The following is a 14604-nucleotide window of genomic DNA, read 5'->3' on the forward strand; positions in this document are numbered from 1 at the left end:
CATTGATCTACCTACCTGTCTCTGTACAAATACCATACAGTTTCATCGCTATTGCTCTATAATACTGCTTGAGGTCAGGGATGATGATTCCCCCAGAACCACTCCTGGACATATACCCAAAAGATGCTCCAACATATAACAAGGACACATGCTAAGTGAGGTAACCTGATCACAGAAAAAACACACATGGTATGTATTTACTGATAAGTGGATATTAGCTCAAAAGCTCGGATTACCCAAGATACAATTCACAGACTACAGGAAGCTCAAGAAGGATGGCCAAAGTGCCGATGCTTCAGTTCTTCTTAGAAGGGGAAATAAAAATATTCATAGGAGGAGTTATGGAGACAAAGTTTGGAGCAGAGACTGAAGGAATGGCCATTCAGAGCCTGCCACACCTAGCAATCCAGCCCATATGCATATAACCACCAAACCCAGACAGTATTGCTGATGCCAAGAAGTACATGCTGACAGGAACCTTATATAACTGCCTCCTGAGAGGCTCTGCCAGAACATAACAAATCCAGAGGTCAATGCTAGCAGCTAACCATTGAACTGAGAATGGGGTCCCAATTGGAGGAGTCAGAAACAGTATTGAAGGAGCTGAAGGGGCTTGCACTCCAATAAGAACAACAATACCAACCAACCAGAGCTGTCAGGGACTAGATCACCATCCAAGGAGTACACATAGATAGACCCATGCCTCCAGCTGCATATGTAGCAGAGGATGGCCTTGTTGGGCAACAATGGGATGAGAAGCCCTTGGTTCTGCTAATGCTAGTGTAGGGAAATGTCAGGGTGGAAAGACTGAAAGAGGTGAGTGGTTGAGTGGGGGGAACACCCTCATAGAAGAAGGGGGAGGTGGATGGGATAGGGTATTTATGGACAGGAAACCGGAAAAGGGAATAACATTTGAAATATAAATTTAAAATTATCCAATAAAAATAAAATGGAAAGACACACTTTAAAATTTAAAAATCAAAATAAAAAGTCATATGAAAGGCCCCAGTTTTGATAGCCAACACTGCAAAAGGAAGCAAATAGTATTTGTTCAGCTTAATATGGTGGTACCTGCCTGTGATTCTAGCCCTCAGGAAGTTGAGGCAGAAGAATCCTGAATTCCAGGCCAGATTGGGATGCCTATAAATACAGTAGGATTGACAACAAAACATTGAGATGATAGCAGTAGTGAGTTGATAGGACTGTTGTCATGCGAGGATAGAGTGTTCACTGTGCACCTTGAGTTGCTTTGAACGCTTTCCTGCTCATCCTTACTCCTGCACAGATCCTTATAATGACTGAACCATTTGTCAAAACCTTTTAACGTCTGTCAAAAACTGTTAAAGCACTAGTTATTTAAATGGTAGACAGTCCCTGTTTTTATCTTCTTTCTGCGCTTCTAACTCACTAAAGGATCTCAATTCTTCAGAAGAAAAAAGGGGGCTGTGAGAGTAGCAGCATAGATTGTCACTTTTTGGCTCCTTCAAAAACATATATCATTAAAAAAAACAAACTAAACAGTAGTGAATAGATACTCTTTGGAGTACATATAAGATTAATATTTAAACTATAACCAGAGACCTTTAGAAAAGGAAATTTGGTGTCCCATGCCTAGAAGCACAATGGTAACAAAAACCAACCAAACAACCAACAGACAAACAATTTTGTATTTATACTTCTTCTTAGGTCCGAATTCTTAAATCACCTGGTGATTTGTTTTGTTTGCCTTTTACCCAAATTGATTTTGCCTTTTAAAAGAGAAACATTATTATTGTCTTGCTTAAAAATGCCTGCATTGGGTTGGAGAGATGGCTCAACAGTTAAGCTTTTAGAGAAGACCTTAGTTAGTTCCTAGCAGCCATGTCAGGTTTCCCACTACCAAGGCTCTAGATACCTCTAAGCATCCTCATTAATTTTGGAAACCTACACCTATATGCACAAACCTGCATACACACACACACACACACACACACACACACACACACACACACGCTCATTTAAAAAATACAAAATGTTTTATATGTTACTGAATATGAAGTAGGTATTTGTAAAGGATCCATTAGTGTACACTGTCCAATTAAAATGCGCACAAAAAACACAGGGGCTGGGATGATGACTCATCTGGATGAGGGTTAAAGTGCTTGAATGGCTCTTAAAAGTAAAGAAAATATGATATGCTACACAACAATAGAGCAAAGGCTTATTTCCAAACCTTTGACTCTCAGTTCCAGGAGGCCACATTTGCCAATGGAAAGCCCTAGGAGCCACTAGTGTTGAGAGACAGCCAACCAGAGTGCTCAGTCTACGTGTGTGTCAGCACTCAGGCTGCTTCCTGGAAGTAACTTGGAATGTCGTCCTGGTAGTCTCTTCCTCATGTAGCAGCTCTGCCTGCCCCACACAGCCCTACTCTGCTCGAGCCCAATCCTGAACTGGCTGGTAGCACCCTGAATCCTAGCACCTCACTGCTCCTCCTTCCTTAGATTTCTTAGCTGAAAGAAATAAACTACTTTATGATGGAGAACTTTTCCAGGGAAAATAAAATGTCATAAATGCATACATTAAAAAAAATTCAGTTTTCAATCCCTAATCAATTTTTAATCCTACCTCCATAAGCAAGGTGTGATCCTAGAACCAACTTAAAGATCCAGGGTCAGATAGCTACAGTATACGGTTAGAGCAGCAGAAATAACATAGACCCTGCCTAAACAAGGTAGAAAGATGTCCTGTGACCTCTACAAGTGTGCTGTGGCATTTGCATGACAACCCTCCTCCCACTGCCATACACACTTATTTTAATAATTAATTTGAAAGATAGAAAATTTCATATACACATGATCTTCCTGTACTTAAAAGATAAATATCACGTAAGTTGCTATGCAAAACTATGGAGTGACAAGGAATATATGCTAATAAAAACAGTGAAGTTATTAATTGCCTTTCTGCAGTTGCACAGGAACTTGTTGGGCAAGGTGATTCATTATAGAATCTGAAAAGCAGGAGAAGAACAGTACAATTTGAAAGTTAGATTGACAGCTGATGAATTGTCCCACTCACCGCTTGCATGCCAACCATCAGCAATTAAGAGTTGCAGTCTCTTCATTCACAGCATGTTTGTGTACCTGGCAGTGGACTACCTTTAATGCTGGATGGGGAGACATTGTTACAATTGCCTGGGTATACTCTCATAATGGCAGATTTTGCAAAGTCATTTCCACTCCACTCATGCTAGACACCAAGGAACATGCAAAAAAAAGCTTTTTAGATAACTATTAAATTAAAGCTATTACTTCTAGATATACTACCTTGTAGATGGTTGTCTTCAGATTACAAAATGATTCCTCTATTAGCCTATTTGAAACTAGCAAAGGAACACAAAGCTTGCATAGCAAAGTGTAAAGGACTGCCTATGGACTCTGGCCTCAGTGAAGGAGCAGAAGCAAACACTTCTGATATATATGAGCACAATTTAATATTGCAGCTTACATTAGTGGATAAAGATGGAAAAAGGAAGAATCTGCTTGTATGTATATGTGTATATACATCTATACATATACACATACATGCACACGCACACACACGCACGCACACACACACACACACACACACACACACATATATATATATATATATATATATATATATATATATATATATATATGCTTCATACCTGTCTCACATATATATGCTTCATACCTGTCTCACATATATATGCTTCATACCTGTCTCACATATATATGCTTCATACCTGTCTCACTCTTGACTCTGCATTGAAATAAATGGGAAGCATCTCAATTGAAAGTAGCCTTATACTGAATGCTGATGTTCTTACTTACTTTCTACTATGGTGAAGCCTGGTTTATTTGACTGGCCCTTGCAAAGGTCCTTCAACACCTCAGAAGCAAATTTGAAGATCCATATAGTATTTACATTGGCAGCATGTGCTTTAGAGCAGGAATGGACACCACTTTCTATATAAAGAACAAACTGGTAAGCATTTTAGTTTTCCCAAGCCACAAAGTCTATATCACAACTAAATTCTGTTCATATAGCACAAAAGCTGCCATAAATGATGCTTTATGAATGAGAGTGTTTCTATAAGATGGTGGGGATTGAAAATTGAATTTCTAACATTGCTGTGTAGTATATGATATTCTTCTTTACTTTTAAAAGCCATTCAAAGCATGAAACTATCCTTAGCAAAGGGGTTGTAACAAACTGGAGACAAGTTGCTAGTAACCATCAGAGCTAGGGTTCATCGCTATTCAAGGTTTTTGTGTTGGTTCTATCTGTCCATTCCCTATTCTATGAACCAAAGAAAATTCATTTATCTATCTTTGCTTCAGCTTCTTTGGCTGGAAAACAAAATGGGATCTAATTTTAATTGGGTTTATATTGGGTGGCATATACTAGGCCCTCAGTAAATGCTAGATGTTATCAATATTCCTACCTCCAAAAGAGATCTTTGCCTTATCTTATCAGAAAGACTTGCTTTTCTTGCTTTTTTTTTCACTAGTGTTTCATGCCCTTAGTAAATGATTGATTCTGATAAAACACACAAGGTATTTCAAAGGTCTCTTTGAAATATTAATTATTTAAAATATAGGATGTGAGATATTTTACCAGCGGCATCAACAATGTTTTCCTGATAAACATTAACATTCAGGTTTATTGGGTGTTTGTTTATTTATAGAACACATAATTTTCAACTACCAATATTCTAGCATATAGGTAGCTGAAGAGAAAATGAGTAAGCATAAACATTATTTTTTAACTACTGTTTCCTATTAAGATCTCTTTCCTTAGGCAAGCTGCCAGAAATGTGCCTCTGGCCAAAACGTTCCTACATAGAGAGTCTACCATTAGAAATCCATTCATGTGTGTTAACAAGCATCTCTTTAAGATGCAAATACAACAGGCACCCTTAATTCTCAAGTCAATTTCCCTGATAAACTCTTACATAGCACACAACTTGTAAGTAGTTGGGGCAAAATCAACTAAGTGTTCATCATTCATCAGTTGAAAGTAGAATATCCAATTACCTTATGACATCATCCAACCCCTCCAAAGTATATTCCATGATTCTAAGCAACCTAAAACAGTTCCCTGAGGTTGAAATTATCTCAATTGAGTACTGTGCACTTTGATGTTTATGTGGACTTCATTGCTGGAAACTCATGAATTACCTGTTCTGACAATGAGATAAGGTAACAAAATGAGTATAAGTCTACTTTGTGAAACATCGTTCCCCCATACTTGTAATTTTCATTACCGGAGTTTAATTCTGTAAGCAGCTGGAACGTGGGCACGCAGTATTTTTCTATATTCTCTGACAAATGTTAGTCTCTGTATAGTATAATCATCGACCTGCCGCACCTTAGCTCAGGGTTGCTACTGGCTTCTTCTAAGCGCCAATCACTGCAAGTTTTTCTCCCTTTGAACAGGAGCATCTGCTTTCCTCACTTCTAGAGCATGGTGTTTTCTATTTATACCTGCTTTTAATCTCTCTGGAATAATACCTTGATTCTTTTTTACCACAGTTTCTGCCTGTAAATCACTTCATAAACCATTATCTTAGGGACCATCTGCTGGTTTTTCCAAATCACCGTTACCTTCTTTCTAATTAAACCACAAACAAGCAAAATGCTGCCGTCAGGTAGTGGCTTTCTAGGCGCTATAGACTATATACTTGTCGTTCAGGATTCTTTTACATCTGTGAAATAAGTGCCTTGCATAATGGTTTGATTTCTCTTATTTCTGATTTACTGACAGCGCTACTCTTAGACTTAGCCAGAAATATTAATGTGTGCAGCATGGTGTACTGTTTTCACCATATTGCAGGGGACTTTCTTGGTCTTCATTCCCTTCTGTTGTACCAAGTTAAACTGTGAGAGCTATTATTTATCAGCCCAGGGCCTTCTTTTTTTTTATGGATTCCTGAGAAAGGATTTTGTTTGCTTCTTCTTTGATAAGTGAGCCGTCTTCTAATTCCATGTCATGTGCAAATCCATACATCATGCACATGTTCTTAATCTGGACCATGATAGATTATGTGAGAAAGATTGAATCTAACACTGCTTTTTCTGGCGCTTCACTTGTCACTGCCTTTTTAAGCTGTCAGCTTCCGGTTACTACTGCTGATGACCTTAGTCACAAAACCAATTTAAGTTTTCTACATAGGCTTTTTACCAAAAGTGTCCAAATGAACCAGCTAAGTTGGCCCAGGCTTATATGCAGAACAATATATGCCACTGTGGATTAAATTCTATTCATTTTTCATAATTGATTTCTCTCCCATGCCAGTCTTTTTGTAGACTGCTATGAAGCTGGTCTTGAATGTCACCTTCAGCACATTACTTTCCTCCTGAAGATCTAACCATGGATTTTTTACAGTTGCTTGAAGCCCTTTGGATCTGGTCCCTTTGATAGTCTAAACCCATTTAGATCTGTTCTCTGATCATTTCTATTTCATTGTAACTGTGGGTCTATCAAGACTTTCTCTCCCCATGGCTTATCATGCTGGCCATACTTACATTCTCTCAAGTGACTATGCTGATTCAAAATGACCTCCACTCTTTTCTTCATTGAGAACTGTATGTGCTGGGAGTAGGGATAGAGTTCAATGGTAGAGTGTTTGCTCAATAAAGACAAAGTCTGGTTTCAAACGCCAGAACGATAAAAATACATAGTAAGAAAGGGCTGGAGAGATGGCTCGGCAAGTAAGAGCACTGAGTGTTCTTCCAGAGGACCTGAGTTTGATCACTAGCACCCATATGGTGGTTCACAAGCTATCTGTAATGTCACTTCCAGGGCATCCAACCCCCTCTTCTGGCCTCCATGGTCACCAGACACACACATGGTACACAGACATGCATACAAGCAAAGCACGCATATTAAAATACCCATAATAAAAATAAATACTAAAACAAACTTGTAAAGTATATAGTAACAGTCAAAATTAATATCAGGTGATATAAAATCGGAAGTTTCCCCAAGTGGTAGAGATAACAAAAAGAAGGTGATTCTGTCCTTGGATTGTGGTGGTTACACGGGTATATATCAGTCTGTTGAAACACCTCAAACTGTACACCTAAGTTCTGTAAGTATCATTATTTGTAAGTTTGTATACTTGCAGTGTATACAGAAAGAGAGAATGGCCACACACAAGTATGCATTGAGTTACAGTCTCAATTTGTCTTTAAAACAGTTATAATTGTTGATAGCTTGGTTCTATTTCTCTTTCATTTACATGTAACTACAATGCCTAAATTACTACAGAAATGTAATGGTTTTGGAGGCTTGATTTAAGCCCTACTGATTCATAACTTCTATCCCTGTTTTTCTAGTTCATAGAAAGCATAGTTGAATTTTTAAAATTAATATATACAAATACTATCTCATATAGAAGGGTCCTACCCTCAGTAAGAAACATTGTTTCTTTGGGATCACTTATCACTAGTTGATATTGACTTTCTTCAGTTTTTACAGCGAACATCAGTTATAAAATGGAAAATTTGAGGAAACAATAATGAAGTCCCTTTAAGATTTTAGGAAATTACATCCTTAATCTGAACCTCTCCCAAATTGGAAACTTTTGAAAAAAAATTGGGTTTTGGATTAGGTTTGCTCAACTGATAAAATGTGCACAAATTTATAAAATACAGCAGATGGTGAAAACAAAAAACCTGTTCCCAAGCATTGAAGATAAATTACACGGAATTTAGATTTGGATTAGTAATTCTCAATCCTAGTGAACTAGAGTGCCATCTTCAATAATAGAAGTGGCCATTATACTCTTTAGTTAATAGATGCATAATTAATATTCAAATTAACAATGTTTGATACCAGAATGAAAGCAAAGAATCATAAACAGTAAAGCTACATTAATGGAAGACACATAACTCAGAGGTCAGACATTCCACTGTTACACATAGTATAGTAAGCAATACGAATTATATGTTCTCATTCTCTTATGATTTTCTTTGCTCTTCAACTTCCCTAGAGCAGTACAGAGGTGCTGCAAGGTGGATAGTACATAGACAATGGCTTGGTAGCACTCCAGAGGAACAGTATGTTTAGGAAACCCCTAATCTATTATAATGAATTCAATGCAAAGCTACATAGTATTTGTCCTGGAGAAACATATGACTTGTTTTTAAAGCAGACAAACCTATCATTCACCTTAGATAGAAGCTCCGTTTCATGTTAGACTATCGCTATGAAAATAGACTTTTAAATCTTGTAGAAATTGTGAGAAACCTATAGAGAATTCTCTCACATCAGTATGTGCTGGCCATCAGGGAATAGTTTTGCACAAAAGCATAGCAGAGAATATTAATTTACCTAGTGTTTGTTTTAATCTGTAAGCATCGCCAAACACTTTTGGGGAAATAAGTCAATACCATGGAGGTTAACTTTATTGCTGAAAACTGTTTCATCATCTATTGAATGATAAATCCCATGGGAAACATGAGGCAGAAGGTGTCACCCACACCTTTCATTTCACCAGATGATAAACTGCTCACAGAGTCCTGAATCTACATAAAGCCTGCCTAGCTCTTCAGTGTTCTTGATGACTAATTGTGTGATGAGAGATTATGAAGTGTACTGTGGATTGTTACTTCTCAGCCATGCCCACATATAATAATGTCAGTGGCTAAAAATCATTACTAAATTACCTTGTGATATTCCTTTACTCAGCAAAATAAGTAGTGTAAGTTTTCTAAAAAGCAGCTTTTCTGTGTTCAATATTCTTCTTACAATAAAAAAGGAACACATTTTCCTATTGAGTTAACTTCATACACAATAAAAAGTTACTCCCTACTAATTACATATAAATGTGAATTCATAGTTGGAAATTGGAAATTTTAAGTGAACTGTCATTCTCACACAATTCAATCACAAACCAAATTTCACTGAAATTCATTCAAAATGAAAAGTAATATTTTTCTCGTGACCATAGTGGTTTTCATTTTGTTTTGGAAGGAATAAAGATTGGCCCTGTGATTATATTTTAAAACTTAGATCTATTAAGGTTAGACATTGTATGAAAATCACTCAGCTCCATTTAAAGTTATCACAGAGCAGATGAAAATGTAATGGACTGAGGAATTGTAATTCTTCTCTTTGATAAGTGTGAGATGTTTATAAAAATCTGTTCTTACTGTTTCTTTTGTGGTTTTGGAAGCACCATGTTGTATATGTGTTGTCAACAGAAACAGTATCACTCCCAGGGCATGAGTGATGGGTAATAAGAGAAAAAACTCTGACGGTTATAATGGTTTATGACAGAGAAAAATATAACATAACAAACAGATAAGCAATAGTTTCATGATTTTAAATCTTCTTGTTGTTGATGATATTATTGGTTTTATTTTTAAGATATGGATTCTCTATGTAGCCCTGGCTGTTCTGGAACTCACTTGTAGACCAGGTTAGCTTCAAATTCAGAGATCCGCCTGCCTCTACCTCTGTAGTGCTGGGCCTAAAACCATGCACCACTGCTACCCGGCCATGAATAATAAGAAAGGTAAACATCAGGGGAAATATGTAAATATGTCCAAGTGAAAAAAGGAATGATGATGAGAAATATGCTATATCATAATAGTTTTTTAAAAGGCTAGGGATCAGGATGGATTTTTGCCATCTTTATGTTTGTATTCCACATTTTTACTCTAATCAAAGTATACCATCATTAAAGATTTTTTAATGAAACAATATCAAGGACATTATGTTATAAAATTTCATATTTTCATTTAATTTATAGAAACCATAAATAGATGTTGTTTTGCGCACTGTTATGTGCACTTGTTTGCACATGCTCGTTTATGCAGTCTTTAGAATTAGCATTTTCACAAGACCACAGGAGATCCACTTGAATTGTTACCCTCTCTCTGTTCATTAGCTGTGAAAATTTCTTCCCTATCTTCATAATTCTTTTTGTGACTTCTGCTTAAATATTGCAGTTCAGTGGCTGAGGAGAACACTTAGTGGATACAAGTGCTTGCTGTGAAAGTGCAAGCACAGGGACCCAAATTTGAATCCCCAGAACTCATCTCAAAGCCATTCATAATGAATTAAGTGCCTAGAATTCCTCTAGTGAGGTGGAAAGCAAAGGTAGGCAAGTCACCTGAAGCTCTATTACTGGCAAACGTGGTGTTAAGTAGGCCCAGTGGAGACACACACAACAATGAAAGAGAATTCATCTCCAGCAAGGGAGAAAGTGCAGACTGACATTCTGAGGTTCTTATCTCTCTTCAGTATAGGCTATGTTCTGAGACATTTCTCTACCTCCCTTTTTGCTACAGTGCTATTTGGTAAGCCTCTCTTAAACTCAAGTTTGATCATGTAACATGGCTTCCTGTTGCTCTTAATTATACTGCCCAATATGGTGACCTCAAGACACATGTGCTATTGAACACCTGAATTCCAGCTGACCAGAACTAAGGTGTACAAAAGGACGTTATGCACTAAATTTTTAAGACTTGGTGTCATAAATATGTCAAATATATCCTTATTTCTAAATATGGTTTCTTTAATCTGAATGATTTAGATTCATACTTTGGTCCATTTACATATCATTTGATGTCTAATTTAAAATATCTAATACATAAAATTTAGTTATTCTAGCCACATTCCAACTATACCCAGCTATTTAACTACTTTGTTAATCTTTTTGTGAGCTATTGAGTGATGATTCAAATATGTCACTGATCTTTACATTTAAAAAGCACCGTCCATCTTTCTCTATTTAATAGCTGGGAATACTCTCTGTGCTACATTTTTACCAGATATTGGTTTGGAGAACCTCTGTGTTTCCTTTCCATTTTTATTCAATATCCTGTCTTAGCTTATTTTAAAAAGATAAATAGTTATGACATCGAAGAAGTTTCAAATCAAATGAAAAGCATAGTGATTTTAGCTTGTTCTTACACCATAAGAGAAATTTCCCCGTAATATAATAGTGTCTTTTGAATCAAAATAGGATTTGAATTTAACCTTAGACTGGAATAGGAGATAGTATCTTCTTCCTTAACCTCCATTCTTTTCTCTTTTTTTTCTAATTTTATTTTTCTTTGATATTTTATGTATTTACATTTCAAATGTTATCCCCTTTTCCTCTCTCTCATCTCCTCTCCCTCTGCTTCTATGAAGATGCTCCTGTTCCCACCCACCTACTCCAAACTCAATGCCCTGACATTACCTACATTGGGGAAAAAAGCCTTCACCGGACCAAGGACTTTTGCTCCCCATCGATGGTGGACAATGCCATCCTCTACAACATATGTGGCTGGAGTCATGGGTCCCTCCATGTTTATTCACTGGTTGGTGGTTTAGTCCCTGGGAGCTCTGGTCCTCTATTCTTTTCTTATCTTTCCTACTTATAAATATCCCATATTCCAGTCCCATAGATAACTCTGGTTCATAGGAGCTACCTAGTTAGGGTTTTTTCATCAGCTAGGTAATGTGGCATGAGAAGACTCAGGTCACTGTGGATTATATACAGCACAGTAGCATTCCTGTCAACTGGTCTTCTATTAAAATACTGTTAGAAATATCAGGAATGTGTTTGATGGCCAGAATTTTCAAAGGTAAGAATATGGTGCAATGTCTTAAATGTAAATGCTGTTCCTGTTAGGAAATTCCATGAACATTCTTTGAGTACTCTCCATTCTTGTTTCTAATAGTTCTTTCCTATAAGAAAAATCTTCAGGCATGCAACAGCACTCTAAAAAGCAAATGAGATTTTTTTTTTTTAGCTGATGTCTCTCAATATAGAATATGGCCTTTCAGGTGTTATGGTCACCTTTTCTTTATAGAATGTCAGCAATTCAAATTGAGTAAAGGATATGGATTAGGTAAGGATTGAATGCAAATGTGTTTTGCAAATAGTGCTTTTTGAGATAATCGCAGATGATGGTTGAATGCTGACAGCATTAATACAATCAGTATTTAACCTTGTATAACTCTGCTTCATCAAATCGCGCCCTGCACATGGATTGCATTAAGCCAGGTCAGTGGTTTCTTGCTTAGGAATATCTTAGAAGAATCTTAACAGGAAGGCAGCAGTAGCTGATCAGCTACTGTTTATTTGCATACTGAGTGTGTCATCAATAATACAAAAGACAAGGTCTTTAAGTTGAAAGAACAGTAGGATTGTCATGAATTTTGCTTAATGGTGCATAATAAGCAAAGTAGTCTGTGATGCTAGAAACTGACAGGAGCCATTAAATTAAAACAGATATATGTCTTTAATTTAAGGGTATTATGTAAATCTGACAGGAGTTTTTCCCTTTATTTTCCTGTAGTTTAACTTTAATTGCTGTAAGATTAATTCTGATTTCTCTCATCCTCCAGAGGGTGATGAGACTGGAGTGATGGATAATCTTCTGGAAGCCCTACAGTCAGGTGCAGCATTCAGAGACCGCAGAAAGCGAATTCCAAGGAATCCAGGTAAGACCCACTTTAGCTTACATAGTCTGGTGATGTGTGAATGTTCTACATCAAGTCCCTCTTCCATAAAAGAAAAGTTGATCTGAGGTCGTGTGTGGAATCTACGTAAGCCACTATGTCTAATAAGTTTGCAAGCTTTAACCCTGTAAATATATCTTTTATTGTGTGCTCTGAAAAAAATCAGAAATAAGGACTCCCACTGTGTTTAATATTAAATATTTTCACTGTTATTTTATGAGCATGAGGCTTGGGTAGAAGGTGATTAAAAACCATAAATGTAATTAAATCATTAAAAATAATTGACTCAAGCGTGTTATATTTAGCTCTTCACTGGTAAGAAAACTAAGTCAGTGTTTGTTTCTATAGTTGAGTTTTGGTTTTCCCTCTAGTGTATTGCTCAGTATTGTTAAATAGTGGGAGAGTCACCATGATCCTCAAAGTCAGAGAGTACTGCTGGAGCAATGCTTTGCTTGATTTGTTGTTGTTGGTTTGGTTTGGTTTGGTTTTCTAACAGATAAAGTTATGGTATGAAAACTGACCTCGGTGGGGAGCTACGTAAATGAAGCAAGACAAGTAGAATTCGGTCTCTGTTGAGACCACATGGGTCTGAGAAATTGTAACTGTTTTCAGGGTAATCCAAATCAGCTGTCTGATCACTCCCTCCAATACCACTTCCTTATATGTTCTTTTCATATCTTTCTTGACCTAGGAAAAAGCTAGGCATGTTGATTTTAATTTTCCCCTTCTTGGCTATAAAGCTATTTGGACAAGTAATGAAAAAAAGAAAAATTAATACTAAGTTTGCAAATGTTACTTAATTTAAATTAGTATAATTTGACTTAACTAGCATATACTGCCCAGAAGTGTTCTGTGCTTTGGACTTAAAGTTATTAATAGAATTGAAACTGGTAGCCATTGAAATTCATCAAAGGGAGAGAAAGAGTGGTACTTAGTGCTGAATTGTCCACAAAAGCTTTGGGCAATGATGAAATTCATAGCTGTAGCCCATGTAAGTTATATTCATCATTTTCCCATTGGTGTAAATTTCCTGTTTGTGTAATGGTTAATGTTCCACATTTGCCCTACATAGAAAGCTTATGGAGATGAGTTTGGTGAAGATTTGATTGAGGGGAGAATAGTACTTTAATTGGCAGATGAGACTACTTTATGTTTATAAAGTCATCAAAGATGTTCTCTAACAGTTTTGTAAAACTTAAGAAAAGAATGTTTCAAACCCTGTGTACATGTTCGTAATAAGTTTGTAAAGTATATGGCAGAGGCTATGTGGGAGGTAGTCATTCCACCATCTTCTCTCTGTCTGTGTAAAATGGTGACTACCTGATATGAGAGGCTTCTTCCATCCATTAGAAGAAACATTAGCAACACTAGTTGGTGAAAAGCAAAATGAAATAATGTTTTAATCAATATATGTTTCTGCAAGAAACTAATACAGTTTATAAATTAAAGCAAGTTATTCTGTGCCATCAAAAAAGCTGTTATTATCTTCTAGACTATATATACTAAGCATACTCATTTGCTAAAGTCCCTACTTGATAAGTCTCATATCTCATTCTGATTCCAGAAAGCCTATATGAGACAGGGAGATCTTTCATTCAATAGATTTTCATGTGTTGGTACCTGAGACAGTATACTGCTATTGTCTGTGACACACTAGGAGTATCTTCAGAAACATTATAATTATACTGATTCCATGTAATCAAAATTGCGATGTCTTTTGGTTTGTAGATTGCTTGTATAAGTAAATGAAGTTAAAACCACAACAAAAAACAACAAAACATAGTCCATTTCTTTCTCTGATAGTCATTCCTAGTAGCAACAGCTAAAGCAGGCATCCTGAGTTAAACAGAAACTAGAAGGACTTGGAGGTAGGGAAGATGAGAAAGAATCATAAGCCAACAACAACAACAAAAATCCTTCGTGCTTCTTTCTAGGAGAACTAGGGACTTCTGCAGGTCTCTGCCTGTCTTTCCTTTCTGAGCTAAATCACCTTTTCCTGCCAGTTCCACATTTTCTTAGTTTTATGGTTTGGATCCATTCCAACATCACCTTGATTTGATATTCTGAAACGTTCCCCAATTCTTCACTGGAATTCTTGGTTCTTTGCCATAACTGTCATGTCAATATGACAAGATA

The 14604-nt window shown here is 36.7% G+C and overlaps 1 protein-coding gene across 4 annotated transcripts in view; it reads left to right on the top strand.

Annotated features, from left to right (window-relative positions):
- Diaph2 (diaphanous-related formin 2) overlaps positions 1-14604 on the top strand; it is an 839122-nt gene that overhangs the window by 676387 nt on the left and 148131 nt on the right. For all 4 annotated transcript variants that reach the window (NM_001427378.1, XM_087599848.1, XM_087599849.1 and 1 more), the window contains 1 exon segment: positions 12355-12450. In NM_001427378.1, the coding sequence (NP_001414307.1) occupies positions 12355-12450 (96 nt within the window).

The sequence above is a fragment of the Rattus norvegicus genome, chromosome X (assembly GCF_021556685.1).
Source record: "Rattus norvegicus strain SHRSP/BbbUtx chromosome X, alternate assembly SHRSP_T2T, whole genome shotgun sequence".
NCBI lineage: Eukaryota > Metazoa > Chordata > Mammalia > Rodentia > Muridae > Rattus > Rattus norvegicus.